Source organism: Berghia stephanieae, chromosome 5, assembly GCF_034508935.2.
Source record: "Berghia stephanieae isolate SIO BIC M18660-M18661 chromosome 5, UCSD_Bste_1.3, whole genome shotgun sequence".
NCBI classification, from domain to species: domain Eukaryota; kingdom Metazoa; phylum Mollusca; class Gastropoda; order Nudibranchia; family Aeolidiidae; genus Berghia; species Berghia stephanieae.
The window spans coordinates 58,822,916-58,844,356 of record NC_088364.1 but is presented as its reverse complement, the minus strand read 5'-3'; the positions used below and the strand labels follow the sequence as shown (position 1 = coordinate 58,844,356).

General features: G+C 35.2%; 2 protein-coding genes across 4 annotated transcripts in view; one reads left to right on the top strand and one right to left on the bottom strand.

Moving 5' to 3' along the window:
- Positions 1-299: 299 nt before the first annotated feature.
- Positions 300-21,441, bottom strand: part of LOC144973327 (uncharacterized) — a 22,235-nt gene continuing 1,093 nt past the window's right edge. Inside the window, exons 2-15 of one of the 2 annotated variants that reach the window (XM_078915618.1) lie at positions 17,170-17,247; positions 15,935-16,067; positions 14,632-14,658; positions 12,831-12,935; positions 12,080-12,193; positions 11,223-11,306; positions 10,290-10,451; positions 9,705-9,734; positions 8,038-8,170; positions 6,756-6,940; positions 5,503-5,632; positions 4,885-5,030; positions 4,019-4,117; positions 300-759 (exon numbers count right to left, since the gene is read on the bottom strand). In XM_078915618.1, the coding sequence (XP_078771744.1) occupies positions 710-759; positions 4,019-4,117; positions 4,885-5,030; positions 5,503-5,632; positions 6,756-6,940; positions 8,038-8,170; positions 9,705-9,734; positions 10,290-10,451; positions 11,223-11,306; positions 12,080-12,193; positions 12,831-12,935; positions 14,632-14,658; positions 15,935-16,067; positions 17,170-17,247 (1,476 nt within the window). In that variant the 3' untranslated portion in view covers positions 300-709. The remainder of the gene's footprint in view (positions 760-4,018; positions 4,118-4,884; positions 5,031-5,502; positions 5,633-6,755; positions 6,941-8,037; positions 8,171-9,704; positions 9,735-10,289; positions 10,452-11,222; positions 11,307-12,079; positions 12,194-12,830; positions 12,936-14,631; positions 14,659-15,934; positions 16,068-17,169; positions 17,248-21,441) is intronic. The other variant, XM_078915619.1, reaches the window with a different exon arrangement.
- LOC144973328 (uncharacterized) overlaps positions 16,370-21,441 on the top strand; it is a 24,477-nt gene continuing 19,405 nt past the window's right edge. Inside the window, exon 1 of one of the 2 annotated variants that reach the window (XM_078915622.1) lies at positions 16,370-16,424. The gene's annotated coding sequence lies outside the window, so the exon portion shown is untranslated. The other variant, XM_078915623.1, reaches the window with a different exon arrangement.

Genomic DNA, 21,441 nt, shown 5'->3' with positions numbered 1-21,441 from the left:
CAAGATTTCCGTGTCGCCAAAATACCAACAAAATAGAGGGATTAAAATGGGGAACTGTACTGTTTGAGATTTCTGCGTTTTCGAGATCGTGCTCGAGCTTAATAGGATAGAAGATGGATTTGGCAAGACCAAGTAACCTCATCCCAGTAAATGACAGAAAGCAAAGAGGAAAATTTAATATATAGCAGATTAAAGTCACAAAAGCAACCACCATAGATCACTAAGGGAAGTCAAGCGACAACCCAAGTCAATAAAAAAACACACCCCATACCATTGAAATGATATAAGAAAAGAAAAAATAAATGGTCCAAATAGGTTTTTTTTTATTTCTGTATAGCTGTGAAAATGAACTTTGTACACATGAAAACCATTAAATGAAGATTTGCGTTGTGGTGATGATGAGTAGTGAGTGGGGGGATGCAGTGAGTGGGCCAGCAACAAGGATAACATTCTTAACAGTAATATACATCTCATAACACTAAAATTATAGCACTTCATAAACCATAACATTGTTGCTCAGCACCACTACATGAACAAAATGAAACAAGAAATTATATTTTACAATGTCCCCAACCCTCAACCCCGTTAAAAACAGCTCACCCACCCCTTTCCCCATTATCCCAAATCATTCAGTTTTAAATTGGAATTGTCAAATCATTATACCCCATACCCTCCCTCCCATATATCCCCTATATTTATAATAAAACATTTAATCAGAATCGTCAAAAGTCTTTCTGTGACCACTGCCGCCACCTCTCCCTGTGGAATGAAAAAGAAATTAAAAAATGATCAAGAATGAATCAATCCAATTTTGTTTCATAATCCAAGACATACACATAAACTCATTCATTGAAATGTTAAGCAATGACAACCTTTCAACAAACACTAGTTCAGCTTTCCTAGAGGGGTCCAAAGATTGATCCCAGGTGCAGTCAAGATTTTTTCCGACCCTCCTGTCTGCCCAGCAGTGACTGAGGTAGCTGGGTCTATTAGATCGGGCGGAAAATATGTTGCAATCAACTAGTGTCCTATCCAAAGGATAGCAAACACTTGCTGTTTCACGCTATAGAACCCGGGATAAACCCCAGCTCCATGGGCCTACACTACAGATTCCTTTAGTCAGAGCAAGAGAGTAAGTTTTTTTGACTTTTCGAAAAATGATTAAGGTGCACTAATCCTTTTCATCTGACCAGCAATCAGAAGATCTGAGATTCAATCCCCAGTCAAGATAGCCGATTTTTTGGGATGTTATTTATTTTCTTTCTTGCTTTGTCTGGCACAGTGATGATACTCACAAAAAGTCAAAAAGGAGGAAAAGTCTCGGAAAAACGGAAAACTCACCAAGAACATTCTTGCACCACAGGAAAGTAGGCAGGATGACTTCTTTTGAGTACAATTTTAAAACGCTCGGAGTCCAGTAAAAGGAGGAAATTTTTATATATATATATATATTTTTTTTTTTAAAAAAAGGAGGTATTTTTTAAAGATTTATTATATTAATAGACCTGCATGCGAGTCCTGACCAAATTGTCTGAACTTTTTCGCATATATCGCATTACCGGATCTTTTATTTTGTAACTCAGTACTTAGTCATATACATTTTCTTTTGGATTGTCCTACCGAATATATTTATTTTAAAATGTTAAAAAGTACCAAACATTTATAGGGACAAGGGACAGCATGGAGGTAGAGTGGTAGTTTGATATTTTTTCAAAAATAAAAATTAAGAATTATTTTTTACATAGACAGATAGGCCTTTAAAAACCATTTAATAAGATACCTTACTTTTGGATCTAGGATAAACGGTTCCAAAGTTATGATGATTTTACTACTCTAAATTTAGTCTTACAAAAAGCTCAAAATTGATTGAGAATTCCCCCACTGGGAAGCCTCTCGATAAGGTGACTACTGATTAAAACGGGATTTTAGCAGAGAGAAAAGAGGGTTGGTCACTTGTGGTCAACATTAAACATACTGCACTGCCTTCAATCTTTATGAAATTTGATATAGACACAGACAAATGATTTATCTAGATGCCTTCTCTTTTATTTTTTTTGCTATCTCAATTTTGAAAAAGATTTCAAAAGTTTTAAAATGATGTTATTTTTATCAAATTATAATTTTTGATACAATATGTCAACATTGATTTCTATCACTATCACATCAAAAGAAATCTTGATCTCTGCCCTTTAAAATGATACCAGAGCCGTTCATATACTGTGAAAAATAATGCAACAGTGATTATAATGATATGAAATTGTGTTACACAAATTTTAACCCAAAGTTGCGCTTCACTTGTCCAATGGCTAATCGGCACCTGTCTACCTACAGACTGGGCTAGGGCGAGGATTGAGTGAGTTAAGAAATCTTGTGAAGCTTGGAGAGAGGACGAGTCTCTGTCTCAGCAGTGAAAACAGCCGTCAACGACTGAGGTGTTTTTCTTTTTTCTCTCTTGTTAGTTACTCACTTTGACTTTGACTGTCTGTGAGAATGCCTCTTTATGAATGATTTTCCTTTGCCACCGTAATCGGACCCCCACAGTAGATTTTAACCTGGAATAATTGATCCTATCTCTAACTCTAAAGAGCAATAACCATCCCAATCATTAGACTTTAATCCACTGGCAAAAAAAAATACAAAATGCAGCACCCGGCTGGGCTGGCTTTCTCACGTACTCCGAAAGAAAATCATCGCCAATTCCATTTGAATAGATTTGGAACACAATTCTCAACTGACTTCAGATCCGACGAACGGTCAAAGAATTGTTCAGGCATGATAACAAAATATAATGTAAAAGAGTAATAGATCAAAATATACAACGACAAATCCCGAAAGTTTATTGATAGAGCGAATAAAATTGAAATGTAGCAACGTTCAATTGAACAAACAAAAGTTACTTGAATGGAATACCGAAAGTATGAAAACGAAAGTTAGCGAACTGCGCATGCTCAATTATATCGACACACTACTCGTTTTTCAGACAATGAAGAGTTGCGGTCGAATTGAAGACTAGCGGAGTTTCCCGATAATTGCCGAACGAGCGTAACGAGGGCTTGAAAGTGCCGACAATATTGTCGGCAATCCGACGCCCATTCGTCGGCACTTGACTGCTCGCCACCGGTCGAGTTGGGGCTCGCCGACACTCCGACAATTGACGTCACTCAATCAGATTACTTTAGCAATAAAATAAAAATAAGTGATCCGGGAGATCGCAACTACCGTGATTGTCGGAAAACCAACAATTGTCGGCACACATGCAGGTCTAAATATTTTTTAAAAAGTAAAAGAAGGAAATGAAGGAAATATCCGCGGATCGAGGATCTGAGGAGGAAAACCGAGGAAAGGAAAGAAAACCGCGGATTTCCGCGGAAAAGTATCATCACTGCTGGCAACTTTCACACACACACACACACACTTGTTCAGATCTTTAGAGATTAAATCAGACCACAATATTATCTTTTGAACTTTCATTAAAACAATATTTGCACGTCCAATAAACATATTTGCTGTTGCCACCAACATAAAAACTTGTATCAAAACACACAATATTATTATATCCCTTGACTGACAAGTAATAATAAACTATGATTAAAATAAAATTTATCCCACATTTTCTACAAGCTCAAATTGCATTATGTACTAAATAAACAAAAATGTCCAACTGCATAAAGAAACCGACAGACCAGCTAAAATGAATTATGTTAAGGATATTTGTAACAAATCTGTTCCTATAATACAGAAACTAGAGCTACCAGAGGACTTCAAATACAATTGAATTTTAATCCTAGCAGACCAAGCCAATTAAAATGATTTATAACAATAGACTTACAACATGAGAAATGTTCACCCAAAGCGTGCTCAACTGAAGATCATCAGCATGATTGTTTCTATTTTTATAATGGCAGTGAGACCCTTCACATGCACAATGTATTATTATTACCCCCAAAAGGCAGCAGTCAATAGAAATAAAATCCTCAATATGAACCTTGTACTTCATATATCCTTTAATACAACTAACCTCTGAAGCCACCGCCACCACCTCCTCGTCCACGACCACCACGTCCACCTCCAAAAGGACTACCACGTCCACCTCGTCCTCCACCACGACCACCAAAACCTGGAAAAAGAATTTAAAAACCCTAAGACATGGAATACATCTGATTTATTATAACTATATAAAAATAAACAAAAAATTCAAGCTCTATTGAAAACGTGGAAGCCTCAGCTAAAAACAACTAATTCCAAGCGTTGCTTTTATACGTTTTTCAGGGTTTTGCAGCACATTACTGCTACACATTTACAGACCTGCCAAATTGAAAACTTCAAATTTTGTAACTTTTATGTAAAATTCAAGTCACTGGACAAGGAAATTATTAATTTCTGAATTTGTATAGTAATTTCTGAATTTGTAAAGAAATCAAATTCCGGGAGACCCTCCATAAGCTACTACATTCTTGTTCTAGTGAGGGGAAACTTTTTAAGTCTGCTCCCTCCCAAACCCCCTACTAGAAGTGTAGGGGGTTTGGTAGGGGGGAAGACTTTAAAAAAAAAAAAAAGTTTCCCCCCTCCCAAACTCCCTACTAGAACAAGAATACTTGGGATATAGTAGCTTATGGAAGGTCTCCCCAAATTCCCAATGCAATGGTATCCAACTGGAAATCTACAGATGACAGTGTTATGTCGGGATGACTAAGAAGCTAAACAAATAAAAGCAATTGTCAAAATAAGACGGGTTTAGTATCAATGAGTGGAAAAAAAGTAAAATTCCTTAAACGAACAAAACCAAAAACTTAACAATACTCATCACTTATTAAGTCCACACCGACATAATAATGTTCTGAGACTGTAGGGAGCAAGTAGAAAATAAATATGAATGTAACTAACCACGTCCTCCACCACCACTACCACGGTCACCACCACCACCACTAGAAAATTGGATGCGAATTTCTCTGCCGTCAACAGACTGGCCTGACATTTTCTCCATGGCTTCGGCTGCTTCTTCCTTTGTCTTGAATTCTACAAAACCAAACCTGAGGAGAATCAAGAAGTAAAAATCATCAAGACCCATAATTAGAACAAAGGAGGCATTTACTCTTTTAGAAAAATACTTTTAAAATTTGAGAGCAAGAAAAAGGATTGGACAGATTCCTGTTCTAAATATATGTCTAAGAATATATATATATGAACACATACTAGACATCACTTGGAAATGCAAAGGTTATAAACATTTGTTTTTCAGCTCAATTTTTACGTGAACTCAAAACAACTCTAACATGCCATATTGCAGTATGGATTTGACAATGCACTTGGAAGAACCTAGTTTAATTTTCGGCACTGCCCTGTGACTGACACCTGGGTTATTCCAGTCTTCCTTTGGAATAGAACCGAAGACAAATTTACTCATGAGGTCCAGTAATATTAAGCACTAGATATATAGCTTCCATTTTAATATACTCAATTGCTAAGTAGATCACGTAAGAAAATAACACTTAAAAGACTCACCCTTTCTTTTTCCCTGTGTCTGAAAATACTGGCACCCTAGCTGATACACAGCCTGCAAAGGCATCTTGTAACGAATGTTCATCTGTATCATAGCTCAAATTTCTGACGAACAATGTATTAGATTCCGAGCCTAAGGAGGAGGAAATTAAAAAAGGAAAAATTCTAGTTATCATTACTTGGGTTTTAATTTATTACTCGCCCATAACCCTTTTAAAAAGCATATTGATAAATTTCAAAACCAGTAACCAACACAAAACTCAACAGTAATAAATGGTAAAACTTTGATGATACTAAACTATTAAAAAAAAAAAAAAAAAGCAAGCAAGCTACATAAAACAAATTTTGTTTACTCCCACCATTAGGAGTTTGAGATCGACTTAGTTGCCAAGGGCATGGAACTGAGTGGTAATGTTAGGAACTCAGTAGTAGTGTTACTGACTTGAAGGAGATCTTAGACATGTAAAACTGGAAGGAATCTTAAAAGAAAAAAAGAAAAATGTCTCACTGCAACAAATTGATGTGAAATCAAAATATATTTATGTAATAGTTTCCGTAACACCGAGAGAGATTTATTTTTATTTTTATTTTTAAGGGTTTTACGGCGCTTGCAACACATTAAGGTCATATCAGCGCCAGTAAAAAGGAAGAAAATGGGATAGTAAAAAGTTCTAGAATTACAATTTAAGAACAAAAGAAAAGACAGGCAAAGGGGAATTGGTTCAAATAGGGAACAGATGTAGATTCCAAGAGCACACCGTCAAAGTACTTAGTTTGAGATCACCTAAAAGTCTCATCCAGACACAAGCACAGGTCCCAACTAAGAGGAATACACTCAAATGTTTACCAATCCTATAATATGTAAACTAAACATAATACAATGCATAACAGAGAGATGATTTACAAGGAAAAAAAATATCATCTCCCAAAACATTAACTATACATTCGACTGTTCCCCTCTCAGCCAAGGACTCCAGCCAATGTCAGGACAAAACCAAGCAATCTCATTCCAAGACAAAGACAGAAAGCAATTGGAAAACAGATTAGAGGGGATTGAAGACACAGCAAGTACATCCCTGCCCGCTATGGAGGTAGGAACCCCACCCACACCGAGAGAGAGAATGGATGTGGCCACACAAGGCGTTTTTTAAAAAAGCACACAAAAAAACCCCGATAACTAAGCAGTAATAAAAAAATAAATAGGAATAATGAATATTTTTAAAAGAACAAAATAAAACTAAACAAATTTCTCTTACCTCCACCACCAGAGTTGAAGCTGCGATTGCCTCCTTGGAATCTGCCACCACCACCACCACCACCACCTCGAGCCTTGCCTCCGACATGATCTAAATATAAAGGTCTTCCAAAAAACTCTGTTCCCTGACAGTCTGTCAAGGCTTTATCCACGGCAGATGAATCGTAAAACTCGATGAAAGCAAACCTGTAATAAAATACATACGAAAAGATAAGACAAAAGGCAACATAATACTGCCTCAATATCACGTCTTTCTAATCCGAACACATCTGTCACCAGATATCCCCATTATGGAAGTGTACAAATAAAGACAAAAAATAAAACCAGCCCTCAAGGCAACCTGTCCAGAAAATGGAGACATCCAGATTAGAGAGACAAATGTAGATGAGCCAATAAGAATCAAGAAATATAAATCATTTCGAATTTGTAGAACAAGAAGCATTCATCAAATTAAACAGAATTGCCATAAAATCAATGACCAATAATTGACGCCACTCATCACTCTTGAAAATGCTTCAGAATTTATGCAGACCTTCCAAATTGAAAACTTCAAACTAAGTAACTTTAAGTCAATTTTTGGTAACTTGACAAGGAAATTATTAATTTTAAAAATCGTGACTGAACAATCACAATTTGACATCGTAATGCTTATGCTCAGTAGAAATGCTTTATTGTTATTATCATCATAAGCATACTCCTCATTATTATTACTATTGAAGTTATTAACATCTTTATAGTAGTAGTAGTAGTAGCAGTTATTTTTATTACTATTATAGTAATTATAATTATTATTATTCGGCAGGTATGTTGATGCCTCATAATTTAATTTGGATAAGGATAACATGAGAAAAATGTAGTAATGAATGACAAATAAAATTTTGGGATGGATACAAATATGAATATGGACAAAAAACATCTATCCAAATATATGCCATAAAACAAAGAAATATGACAAATGCAGTCTGAACAGTAGTCGAACCCCATACCATTCTTGAATGTCAAGACCCTTAAAGAAATTTCGAGTCAGATAAAAAGCATCCTCAAACAGCAAGGCACAGCAGTATAATCTTTGCTTCGTACCCAGTACTACTCCCCAACTGTGCTGTGTGTTCATGAGAACATCACCTTGCCTTCGCTCACTTTGTACAATACAGCTTAGGCTAGGGTACTTACTTCTCTTAGAATAAACTGAGCACAAATTCCATTTTAGATAAACAAGGATAATTTTCATGTTAAAATAGTTATTCATTTCTTAACCATCAAATGTACCATTCTTAACTCACCCTTTGATTGCACCATCTTTAAAAGGAATCCTAATGTCTGAAGAAGCTTTGAAAATATCTTGTAGACCACTTCGAATGTCATCCTCTGACTGATCCCATGGCAAATTTTTAACAAATAATGTGCAATCATCATCTGAAAATATAATGGGGAAAAGGGGGTGAATTGAAAGCAACAAAAGCAAAGTAAATCAAATAGGCAAAAATAAACGTAGGGCGTTTACTTGACTATTAATTCACAATAATACTTTCTATCTTTGACATTAACCAGTAGTGACAAAAAGTCTCAAAATAATTGAAACTGTACAAGAATTTCTTGGTTACACAAATTAAACAACAAGCATGAAACAATTCCTAAAATCTCTGGTCTTGGAAGAAAAAAACCCAAAAAAAAAAAAAAACCACATTCCGGAACTCAAGAATCACGATCACATTTGTGATTATTTATCGAGCAGGTGTAGGACAAAAGAAAGTCGCTTGCCAATAGCCAAAAATTATGTAGCTTGACAACGGTATGAAATATCAGACCTCTGATTACCTAAAAGACCCATTAGCAACTAGTGAGAAGCAGCTTATTATTTGCCATGCCCAATGCTTGCCTTTGTCCCAAGACACCACAATCTATCAATAGAAATTCACTTTGGTTCTTGTCAGAAAAATAAGCACGCAATTATTCTGATAAAGCTGGTTTTATAAGATTTCCCCCATTAACCCGCCCCTTAAAAATTTCATTTTGAAACTATAACTGCTTAACTCGTCCTCGTTTGTTTTTAAGGGTTTTACGGCGCTTGCAACACATTTAGGTTATATCAGCGCCAGTAAAAAGGAAGAAAATGGGACAGTAAAGAGTTATAGAATTACAATTAAAGCACCCAAGAAAAAGTAAGACATAGGGGAACTGAGAACAAATAGGGATCAGATGTAGATTCCAAGAGCATACCACCAATGTACTTAGTTTGAGATCACCTAAAAGTCTCATCCAGACACAAGCACAGGTCCCAACTAAGAGGAATACACTCAAATGTTTACCAATTATATAATATAATATGTAAACTAAACATAATACAATGTACAACAGAGAGATGATTTACAAGGAAAAAAATATCATCTCCCAAAACTATAACTATACATTCGACTGTTTCCCTCCCAGCCAAGGAGCTCCGGCAAGGATCAGGACAAAACTAAGTAATCTCATTCCAAGACAATGACAGGAAACAATCGGGAAACGGGTATGGGGGGATAGAAGACAGCGCATGTACCTCCCTGCCCACAATGGGAGGTCAGGATCCCCACCCAGTCGTCCTCCTTTAATCATATAAACAACCCTTTCAGCTGACAAAGCAACATAGTCTTTGACAAAGTAACAAAGTCTTATTCGGAAAGCATGACAATCACAAACTAACCAGGGATGCCATCTGGCAATTACAATTTTTTTTTTTAAATTGTGCGACTGTATCACTTATTACGGTGAGTCAAAGTGGAATACTGTTATAGTGTAACACAGTCATTGCACTTATCATTGCCTTTAAAAGTAAAATAATACACAAAAAATAAAAGTGGACAGATTTTAAACTAAACCACGAAAACTAAACCTGGAAAAGTGGCCCCACTCAGTAACAGTTAAAAATCATTTCACTCAAGATACATCCTTGCTAAATAAAAAGACTTACCTTTCCTTTGACCAAAACCTCCCGGAGCTGCTGTAAAAAAAAAAATTTAATGGCAGATTAAAGTAACATTATATGTTTGGACAACCACTCTGGACATAATCTACACTATGTCAATTATTCTCTTATTTTTACAAAAACTATCTAATGCGCTCTAAATTTCTTTAAATGAAATAATAATGCCTATATAAAATAGACAAAATCTCTGAATCAATTTTATCGTCATGTTTCTGTACACACAAAAATCTTATCAGAGGCAAAACATGGGTAACTCATTGGTCATATAGAGACTAATACTTCCACGTTAAAGATTGCACTTTTGAGACAAGAAATACGAATTTAACACAGTGTACCACGATCTTTAACTAAGATGACCTTACAAAAAGAGTAAAAATGCCTACAGTCAATTATAATAACTATCATCATTACCATTATACCCATCAGCAGCTTGGCAAACGTTCACAATTATCATACCTCAACTTCTATCCTAAGCCAGGTCTCTTCAGGAACAAAGAGGATTGACGGATTATCAAACATAGTCAGCCACTCTCACAAATTATTTTAACATGTTAATTACAAAGAACTCACTCTTTTGTTTTTTAAAACTTGGCTCTTCTTCAGACTTTGATTCTTTTTTCCTCTTCTGGGCTGAAGGTTTTTCTTCTTCCATCTCCTCATCCTCATCATCATCATCCTCGTCATCATCAGAATCAGAGTCTTTGGCTGCCTTCTTCCCATTAGCTACTGTTTCTGAAAAGAAAAAGAAAAGATAAACATAATTTCACAGAACAAGTCAAGGTTCAAAATTTTTAAAGAAATGCTAATAAATCAGAATGGAAACTCTGATGAAAACAAAATTGAGGAATCTTTTTCCCTCTCAATTCGTTCATCAAATTTTAAAAGGTCCTAAAGTCTGTGACTGAAACAAATCTATTCCAAGCTATTGAGAGAGAGAGACAGAGAGAGATAGAGAGACAGAGAGAGATAGAGAGAGAGAGATTTTTTTTGTTTGTTTGTTGCTTTAGGTCTCTTCCAACACAATTGAGGTTATATGAGAGACCGCTGAAACAAAAAAAACGAGCAATCTAACAAAAATAGTACAAATGTAAATCAAAATCATAACCTAAAGATATCATAAGCTAAATTATAAATAACCAAGAACAAACAGGCAGAAGATTTACAGAAAAAAAATATCCCCTGTCAAAAATACAATCACAAACCAAAGAAGCAGGATAGGCTAGTAAAGAGAAGAAGAAACGACATCACTATCGGATCGTACACCCATGCGAACATCATAGGTATATGATTCAAGGGTGATGCTCCCATCCAACCACCCGCGCAGAGAGAGAGAGAGAGAGAGAGAGAGAGAGAGAGAGAGATAGATAGAGAGAGAGAGAGATAGAGAGAGAGAGAGAGATAGAGAGAGAGATAGAGAGAGAGAGATAGAGAGAGAGATAGAGAGAGAGAGAGAGAGAGAGAGAGAGAGAGAGAGAGAGAGAGAGAAAGAGAGATGATACTCACTTTTACCCTGTGGTTTTGCCTCCTCTTCATCCTCGCTATCGTCATCCTCATCACTGTCTTCATCATCATCACTATCTTGTTTAGCTAAAGGATTATTAAAGATATAAAGACACGCATAAGAATTACACAACACAAATCATTAGAGTGAGAAGAAAAAGAAACAAACAAAAAAGGTCTTAAAATCAAGAAAAAACACACAAAGCGCAGAGACCTGTCATAAGCAAACAAAAATCTGTCCCAATTATGTTTCGCTCATCCGATTACGTTTCATGAACTCTTCCTTTCTTTCCCTTCTGTTTACTATTTGATTTTGACAAATTGGCTGATTCCAGTCAATTGACTGAGAATTTACAGGTCTAACATCATCAGGCCTGTAAATGGTTGGTGAAAAAATTGTCGGAACTTTTTGAACACGCAAAAATAGACACAACTGGACAAAAATATGTCTCAATTAAGCATGACATGGAGTACAGACTATAACAGGGATGATCTATATTACCTTTCCATGTGCTCGATCGAGGTCATTGATCAGTGAAAAGTGTTCAGTTTTTTAAATATCTAACATCATGATTGGTCATTTTGTCACATGGGTATGTTTACAACTTTCATAAAGCCGCATATTTACATTTACTAAGAAATATCCAATCCCTGGACAGCAACAAATCATGTGATCGATGACTTGGTTGAACAAAAGCCTGAATATAGATGCTCCCATTCAGCAAGGGTCTGACATTTACAGGGGTCACATAGGTTGATAAAGCAATTTGGGGATTAATAGCCTTAACTACTTTCGTTGTAGACCAGCAACAAATCATGTCAGGAAATAAGGTTATTAGGTTCCATAATAACTAATTTACCTTTAACTGGTTTTGCTGGTTTCTTTTCTTCTTCTTCCTCCTCCTCCTCCTCGTCATCATCACTGTCATCTTCATCTGAACTTTCCTTCTTAGCAGGAGCCTTTTTCTGTGCACCTGTGGGAGAGACGAGTTGTTTTAAAGATAGCACGAATGCTCTTTCAGAAACTTAATTCATTCCATCAGATCCAAAACCATCACACAAAATTCACGTTGAGTTATGGAGACATCGAACTACAGAGAGGAAGGAAACCTGAGTCCACAGCCAGACGAGGCAGTAGCCCCCATGTGTGTGGAGATTTCAAATGGTATAAATAAAATTCCCTGTATTCATTGCATTGGGGAAATTTGTCTCTAGGGTCTATCCCAAGGGAAGACTGGAATAACCCAGACATCAAGCGCAGTGCAGCACTGCAAATTGAGCTAGGGCAATGTGACTTGCTCAAGGTCGCACAGTGAAACAGTGGGTGACCGTACTATTACCTTTCGGGTACGCAGCAAAGACCGTACCACTAAGCCACTAAGTTTTTCCATTAATATCTTTTATATCTTAAGTTAAAGGAAAACATTTTTATCGACCATACATCCAGGATTTCAAGTTAATCTTAAATTCATTGCTTCAAAAAATTTGAAATTATAGGCATACACTTCAAGAAATGAAGGTGAGTGTCATACCACTAGACCACATAGCCCGTTCTTGATCAAATAAAAAAAACAAACCAAAAAGACCCCCCAAAAAAACTGTGACCCGCACCTTTTACTGGTTTCTTAACCTCCTCTTCAGACTCATCGTCATCCTCATCGTCATCATCATCATCTGAACTTTCCTCTTTCTTTGCAGGCTTCTTTTTTTGTGCACCTGTGATACAAAATGAAAATTTTTTAAAACGATAAACATGGAGGAATTCAACACAAACACATACAAAAATCTTTGCTTTGATCTACTGAGAAACTTGTACATTTTGAAATGACCACAACAGGTTGAAATTCACAAAACTGAGAAACTTGTACATTTTAAAATGACCACAACAGGTTGAAATTCATAAAAAGAATTTGAAAGAAAAACTAGATAGTACATGACTAGAAACCCAGACATGTCTAAAAATAGATTGAGAAAATTGGATACAAAATAATGTATTAGACTCCATGCGACTCTTTAAAAAAACCCTCTGCGGATGAACATTAAATCAATAGCAAAGTATCTCCTACTAGGCAGAATATTTCTCGGTGACCATCATGGCTAAGAAAGGGTGGTCCCCAAAAATCCTGATTTAAAAGACAAAACCTACAAATCATAATGAAAAAAAGCCCCGTCATTTGAAAATATTCACAATTAATACCATTCATAACTAGGAAGACAAAAAAAAAATTTTTCTGCTTTTTTTTTCTAAAGGATTTTACGGCGCTTGCAACACATTTAGGTCATATCAGCACCAGTAAAAAGGAAGAAACTTCTTTTGCATGCAGTTTAATATGACTGGCATCATAACACTGCCTCCTTCCGCTATCCATTACATATAAAAAGTATACTATGTGGAAGGGAACAAAGACGTTGTCCTTATATAGCTTTAATTTAACAATTATCTCAACAGGCATCTCAATTTGAGAATAGATCTCCAACAGAACAAAGTGGGACTAATCCAGAGCTGCCGACTTGAAATTTCAAAAATTCGTAGTCTCCAATGGATTAAAAAAATGAAGACACTTTAAATAGCTTTTCTAAGCATCAATCTTTCCTGTTCAACAAGATTTATTGAGCCAAAGAGACAAAATGCAGTGTTGTGGCTGGAGCCAAAAGTATGTATTTCTATGAAATCTTCGTAGTATTAGGCAGGTCTGGACTAAACCTTTGAATTCCTAAGGTCACAAGAAATAAAGACCACTCCAGCCACTACCATCTTGATATAAAAAGTCCTACCACTGCTTCAAAATGAACATAGGTGACATACCTTTCGAGATTCATTACACAAAATCAATCCAATTTAGAAAATTTAAAAACATTTAAATCAGTGATAATATCAATTTGTCAAAAAGGAGGAAAGTGCATCAGTCTGTCAAATTCTATGTAACTTATGTAACACTATGTGATATACAATTGTTTCTAATGTGTAAATATTTAACAAATTGTCTTTCCTTAATTTGATTTTAAAGGCCTAAAATACACCCACCTACACACCAAGGCTGAAAAAAGTTGGGCGACTTTTAATTTTTTTGTCAGGATTTGTTAATTAAAAACCATAAGTTGCTTCAAATGATTAGTTTCTTAGCTACCTTTTTTTTTTTTTTAATGTTTCAAGTAACCTATCAGAAATTTCAAAGTACTACACAAATGTAAATCATTAAAAAATATAACAGTACTGTTATAGATTCAGTTGGTTATTGACTTCAGCCAGGTGAAGCATATTTTTGGACACCAAACGGAAGTCTTTATTCAAATTCAATTGACAAGGTCATAACTCAGTACAAGTTCCAACACAGGTTCCATATCTATATTGGCTCTGAATTACAGAGAAACTAGTTTCCAAAATACACATTTCAAGAGCCGACTGACTCACCATTAGTTGCTTTCTTTGCTGGTTTGGCTGTAGAGAAATGGAAATGAAAACTAATGAGATGGCATTACAAGAGGAGAAAAAGGATTTCAGGAAAAGGCAAGCCTACCTTAGTAGACCTGCCACTTGAAAACATGAAACATCCTAATTTTTAGGAGACAAAAATTGTAGTCACTATGTATAACATTAAAAGTCAACAATTTATCGTCACAAGGAATAAGTAACACTTCAAAACCCTTAAAATTTCAATAATAAATTTTCAATAAGTTTTTATAAGATGCCCATGAAGTTATGAAATTGGAGCCAAAATTTCTTGATTCTACTAATGTCTCGCAACAGTAGGCAGTTACGTAAATGGCCTGCTTACGTCATTGCCTGACATAAATTAAGCATGAACCCATTACTTGACAGAACGCCTGATTGCGCCACTGATTTCCAACCCCGATCATGACAGAACGCTCGATTGCGACATGCGATTCTCCATATCCAGTGCTTTGTTTTGAAGCTGTTTGGTCGGGAAAATAATTATTATATAAAACATGCGAATTTCAGAAATACGAGAAGAATGAAACTGGAAAGTAACTTTTTACCATATCCAATTTTGACAATTATTAGCGAGGTTACGATTTTTTCAATTTGGTCCCAAAAACGAAGTGAAAAAAAAAGTCTTCGATTTCCTATAATCTTTGGTTCTTGAGATCATGATGACGATGTTGGTAATGATTCTGGTGATGAATCGAACATTAAAGTTAATTTTGAAATGGAAGAGACATCATAAGAACCCGATATTGATGAAAATAAAGATCCAGAACCAGAGTGGTCAGACTCAGAAATCCTAAACAATGACAAACTAGAGCATTTTTCGGGCCAAACATATTTCTTGGTAGATAAATTGTTCCTCTATCTAACACCATTTAAAATATGAAGATCCCACTAATAGAGATGGCACAGTGATTATTTTTGTGTGACGTGTGGTAAATTTTCCAGCAAGAGTTATCACCCTGTCCTTGGTTATTGGTATTAAACTTATTGAGATTGGGCTGTAAAGCAATGGGTTTTAAAAAAGCGAGCTTCCATAATTCGTAATATGCACTACATTTGCTCATCAGCTAAGACAATCAAAATCAACTCACGATGTAAATACATTTATTGAGAAAACCACTTAAAGACAAAGATTACATGTATTGATAGAATGAGAATTCCCCAATGAAGATAATAAAGCACTCCACTTGATACATAATAAAGCCAAAGCCACCATTACATCTACACTATACAAACACTTTTGTCTAGACAAACAAACCATTACCTTCAACCTCTTCATCACTGTCTTCCTCTTCACTAGACTCTTCCTCACTGGATTCTTGCTTGGCTGGTGCTTTTTTGGCAGGTTTAGCATTCTTCTGGGCCTTTTTGACTGGTTTGGCTTTTACAGCTACTTCCTGAAATAATTTTTTAATATTTGAAAAAAATAAAATCAACTCAAAAGACCTTTATAATCAATTATTGTCTTCTGGTTTAGTTACCAAATTTCACATCATACAAAAGAATTTCTGTGTCTTTTGTTTGCTTATTTTTTAAACTCATTTTTAGGTCAAATTCGCACTTCATCAGTTTAGGATCGACTGTTAAAGAAGTCGTCCGAGAACACAACACCTAGACCTTAAGTAGGTCAATGCATTTATTTTTTAAAACTTGGAATGTTCCATATCACCACTAAGGAAAGACCTGTGATTGCACCATCATATGTCATGGGTTATATATAATACAACACATAGATATTTATCAAACAATAGCAGGTAATATTAAATGCATTCATAGACATATAATACATAAGTATTCAATGGATCCAAACTTGAAATAAACAGGAGTCGAATTTATACTATTTCAATGTGTAATATTTTTTACAGTGGAGACTTTTCAAAAGGAAGTATAAGAACAACCACAAGTATAGATAATATCAGCAAGAGATACTTTGAAAGACTTAGTAATGGCTCAAATCACATTTTTAAAATATAAGAAAGAATGCGAAAGGAATAAATTAAATGCAAGGGTTTAAAAAAAAAAATGCCTAAAACACGGACTTCTTTCCTCGTTCTGAGATTTTAGTTACTTGGCTGAACATCTGGAGGAAAAATAACCAAAAAACCTCAGAAATTGTTCTGCTGCTTTCTAGTGACATAAAGTGTTTAATACTAATAATATTACAGCTACATTTAATTGTTAATTTGGCTCCTTTTGCATGATATGAATATCTGGGATACCTAAAGGTACTGCAAAACATTCAAAGATGGCTCGGCTGTATCTTGACTGAAAATCTAGATTGATAAAATTACTGAAAACAAAACTTTCTGGTCTAATATAAATTTGTTTTATTTGACTTTGGATTACTTCAGGTGAGCAAATCCGGATGTTTACTATTAGTCATTGGTTGGAGTGGCGCATATGTGGAATTTCAGCCAGAAACTTGAGTATTTGTGTCATACTACAAGACCTCATAACTGTAAAATTGCACAACCCAATGCAACTTCAACTATACCTTACCTCTTCTTCACTGCTGTCTGAATCAGATTCTGGTTCAACAACCTTTTTTGGTTTCACTTCCTTGGCTTTGGCAGGAGCCTAAAAAAAATTTTAAAAATAAAGGGTTGAAAAAAAAATTAGTAATCTTAGAGTTTATGCCACACTGTAAACCCCTACAAGTTGTGTTGTGAAGAGAGAAAATTATGTCAAACAATTTAGATTCACGAAGTGCTTGAAAAGATTACAACCAAAACTTGGAAAATGGCAATTACTCTACACAAAGCCTTCCAAATAGGGTATGTCACCCCCAATCCATACGCTTCAAAGTAAATCCTATTCCTATGTTTAAATACCTCTCTTTTTCATGGCGAATTGGAAATCTTGAACTTCACATAAAAGTCGGCATTCATATCAATCATTATGAACTGTAATTTGAAATAATGTCATATGTGATGCTAACTGATCCTGTAGGAATTTGGTTCCTTTCCCTAGTTGAAACTAAGTAGCCTACCAGTTGTCACACAATCTTTTAATACATCGATTCTGTAAAAGTATTTTCCTTTACCATTTTTAACGAAAAGCAGATGTTAAATTTAAATTTGTCATTTACACAAAGTATTTTGTCAATAAAATAAATTGCTTTTTAAGCGTATATTTCTCGCACGGATTTGGGGCATGCCACTTTTAAGTTAAATGATAATTTTAAAAAAAGAAAAAAGATGAGGTTTATGTCCTAAAAAGTGGATTCGATGGCGAGTAAAATAAAATAGTGAGCGAGTGTATAAATTTTTATTAAATTTGGCAGAAATATTCTGAATTGTCTATTGACGTATCACCAGTCTCATGAATTCCATCAGGGACAAATATATTTAGCCAAGCCTTGGCGTTGAGGCCAAGGTATTGTTAGAAAAATATTCAGGTAGATTAGCCTTCAGAAATCACTTGTAATTTGTTTAGTTAAAAAAAAAGACAATGTGTGTCTCTCATTCCTCATTTATTACAAACTAAAATGGACAAGTGAATTATTCTTATCAATTCTACTTATAATATTAGTAGTTTAATTATCGACACAATCATCATTGGGTTATTTTTACTCTTACACAGTTGGAAGAGGCCCTCCAATTTCGCAGTCGTTCACTGAAAGGAACAAAATAAACAAGAGCCCTTTTATCTCGCTGCTTTCCCCTGATTTTATTCACGGTCACATTACCTACACCAAAGCACGTGGTTTCCCTCATCTACACTCTACATTAACAAAGTGGCAATTCGGACTAGAGTTGTGCGGCAGTAAGCAGAAACTGATAAAGAAACAGAAAAAGAGTTCAGATGAAACTCTGTTTTGCTCATGTCAATATGACTCTCGACTCTCATGACCCCCGGTTCAGACTAGAAGGATTGTTGCCTGTCTAACACTATTAAAATATGTTAATTTTTAAAAAAATTGTCCTGACTTTGTTTGGACGTCGCGTTGTGCTGTAAACAAAGCTTTTCCTTTAGAGCAAAGTTACTTTAACTGATGTTTATTACTTTTGATCAATGATTGTGTCTTACTTATCAAATAAGTTACTATAATTGCTATTTTGATTTACATCAATTCCATCTAATTATCAATATTTTAAAAAATATTTAAAATTTTGTTTAATTACTTGCGCGGGAGAGTCTGAACAGCCGCAGCCCTACATTAAAGCCAAATCGAAAACATCCTGGACAATTCATTTGAGACACGACTCTGAATAACTGAGTACTATAATTGTGTACAGCTGTTCAGAGTTGACTTCAGTTATTATTCAGAGTCGAGTCTGAATAACTTCAACCTCACAAATAACACCATGGTGACAGTAAAGGGCCGGCTCTATTTCTCTGAACATTCGGGAGAATAATTCTACGAACACTGGAAATAAACTTGAATTCAAATTCTCGAATGCTCAGCAAAATAACACTCTATTTTCCCCGAATGCTCTGTAAAATAAGGGTATGATTATACAGACTCCAATCCGAATAGCATTTATTTTGAGGGCCCCAGTTTTTTTGTACTTCCTTATTTTCATGTTTTTTGTTGTTAAGAAAAAAACAGGAGAAATTGTAAGTTGCCAGCCATCCAACATAAAAATTATTTTTATTTTCTTTTTTGTTTACGGAGTGTCTGCATAAACGGTAACTTTAGGCAGTTTAGTGAGCAGCAGCAGTGGGAGTCAAATTGTGACCCAACTCGCCCATAAGAAAGTTATGACTGGAAATTGCTGTTCACTTTTACTAGGTTTTAGGGGGGTTCAATTAAAGATGCATAACTTCGTTATAAAGAGGAATATCTCAGATATCTTGGTATCATTATTTTCGTTACCAACTGGGCACCTAGCCTCAGGATCTACGTACACGGTAACAGTAACATACATGGTAACCTTGAATCTCGTCGTTAGTGGAATATATTGTATTGTTTAATTTTTTTAAACACACGCATACAGAGCAAGGTCCATCCATTACTTGTATTGTAGCGACAAACCAGCTACCGGAGTTACCGTGTACATAGATCCTAAGGCTAGGTGTGCGTAGACTGCCTTTTGTTTAAAATTAAGTTTGCATTTTAATTTCTTTTTTTTTGTTCTTCAATTTTCTATTTGTTTTAAAAAATGTTTATTGGGGGGTATTATCTGGCTCAAGAAGATGCTTTTTCCCAGTCCTCGTAGAAATTCAAATGGCAGAATGATGAAAGATATAGACCTGTAAATGAGCTCTATAAAAATTGACTGAGACTGAACTCACTGAAACTCTTCGTATCGTATCAGAAAAATCCAAAGAATCGGGATGAATAGTAAACAGCAAGCTCACTTGAGCAAAACAATGGCAGAAAACTAATTTATGTGGGAATTAATTAGGCTACTTACAATTGTTTCTTATAATTAGGTACCCACATCAGTGAAGAAACGGTCAACCAGTTTGTTTACAACATGAGGCAATCGAGATGTGCTTCTTGTAGCAATCGGCAATCATATAACTTTCGATTTGAATGTGTCGTCATAACGCACTTCCTGCATTCGCATTAAACTAGGCACTTTGATAAAATTTTCAAACTCAAAATATCTTGATTTGACTCAGTCAGGGGGATGGGACTTGAAAAAACATAAAATTTGATACTTTATTTGTTTCTCTACGACCTACGGTTCCAGAGTTATCTATATTTTTCTATTGAAATTTTTTGTCAATTTTACAGAGAGAATCTGTGATCTCACCGCTGCCTCAAAACTAGCATCTCGCGGCGATCAGGAAATTTTGAGTTGTGCAGTCAACATGGCCCACTTGTTGTTTTCAGTAATTTTGTTTCAATTAAAAAATAAATGGCATGTGTTTGGTATCATTTTACAGGTCAGAAAATAAGCTTTATTTTCATATAAATCATTTTAATGTATGGAAAATATGGAAAAAATTAAGGATAAATCAAAATGGAAAAAAATATGAGGTTTTTTGTCCAAAAAAGTGGGGTTGATGGCGGGAAAAATAAAATAATGAGCGAGTGTATCAATTTTGATGAAATTTGGCAGAGATATTCTTCAATTAATTGTCTATCGATGTATGAAGTATAATTAAAATGTATCCATAATTTTAAAAGTTCTTATAATTCTAAAATTTATAATTTTTTATTACATAAGCTTTCTGAGAAATACCTTCAGGAATTAAGAATGAAATACACCGTTAGAAAGCTTGTTTTGTGCCCTTTATAATGATACCAAAATTAGTCACATAGGTTCACAAATAACGCCATGGTGACCAAAACAGTAAAGGGTCAAAAATAAAGTTCCAAAAAACGAGTTTCACCTTACAGTGAGCCTATCGGCGGCCACTGGACTGGAGTTATCAAAGTGCCTAATTAAACTTTTTAATACATTTTAGGTTCTGGCAAGTAAATGTGGTCAATTTTGGCTTAGATGAAACTGAAATTTATCGCTCGGCGGCTCAGTTAAAATTGCTACCACTGGTATCACGACAGGTTTGGAAAGTGAAAAGATAATTTCACGAAGGCTGTGTGAAAATACACTGGGATGTTTTCAGACACGGCAATTCTAAGAAGCGTCGCTTAGGCTTAGCCGTGGCAATATATCCATCGTAAATATAAACGTCCCTTGAGCTATGCGTAGCACTGTGGAACATTCCTAATTACCTCATGGTCATTCGACTACGATTCATTCCTTTTTTAAAATATTTGAATTTGACGAATTGACTGATTTCAGTTAATTGACTGAGAATTTTCAGGTCTAAATCTAAAGATAGCGCCAAACTCTCGCAAATGTGTAACCAAAA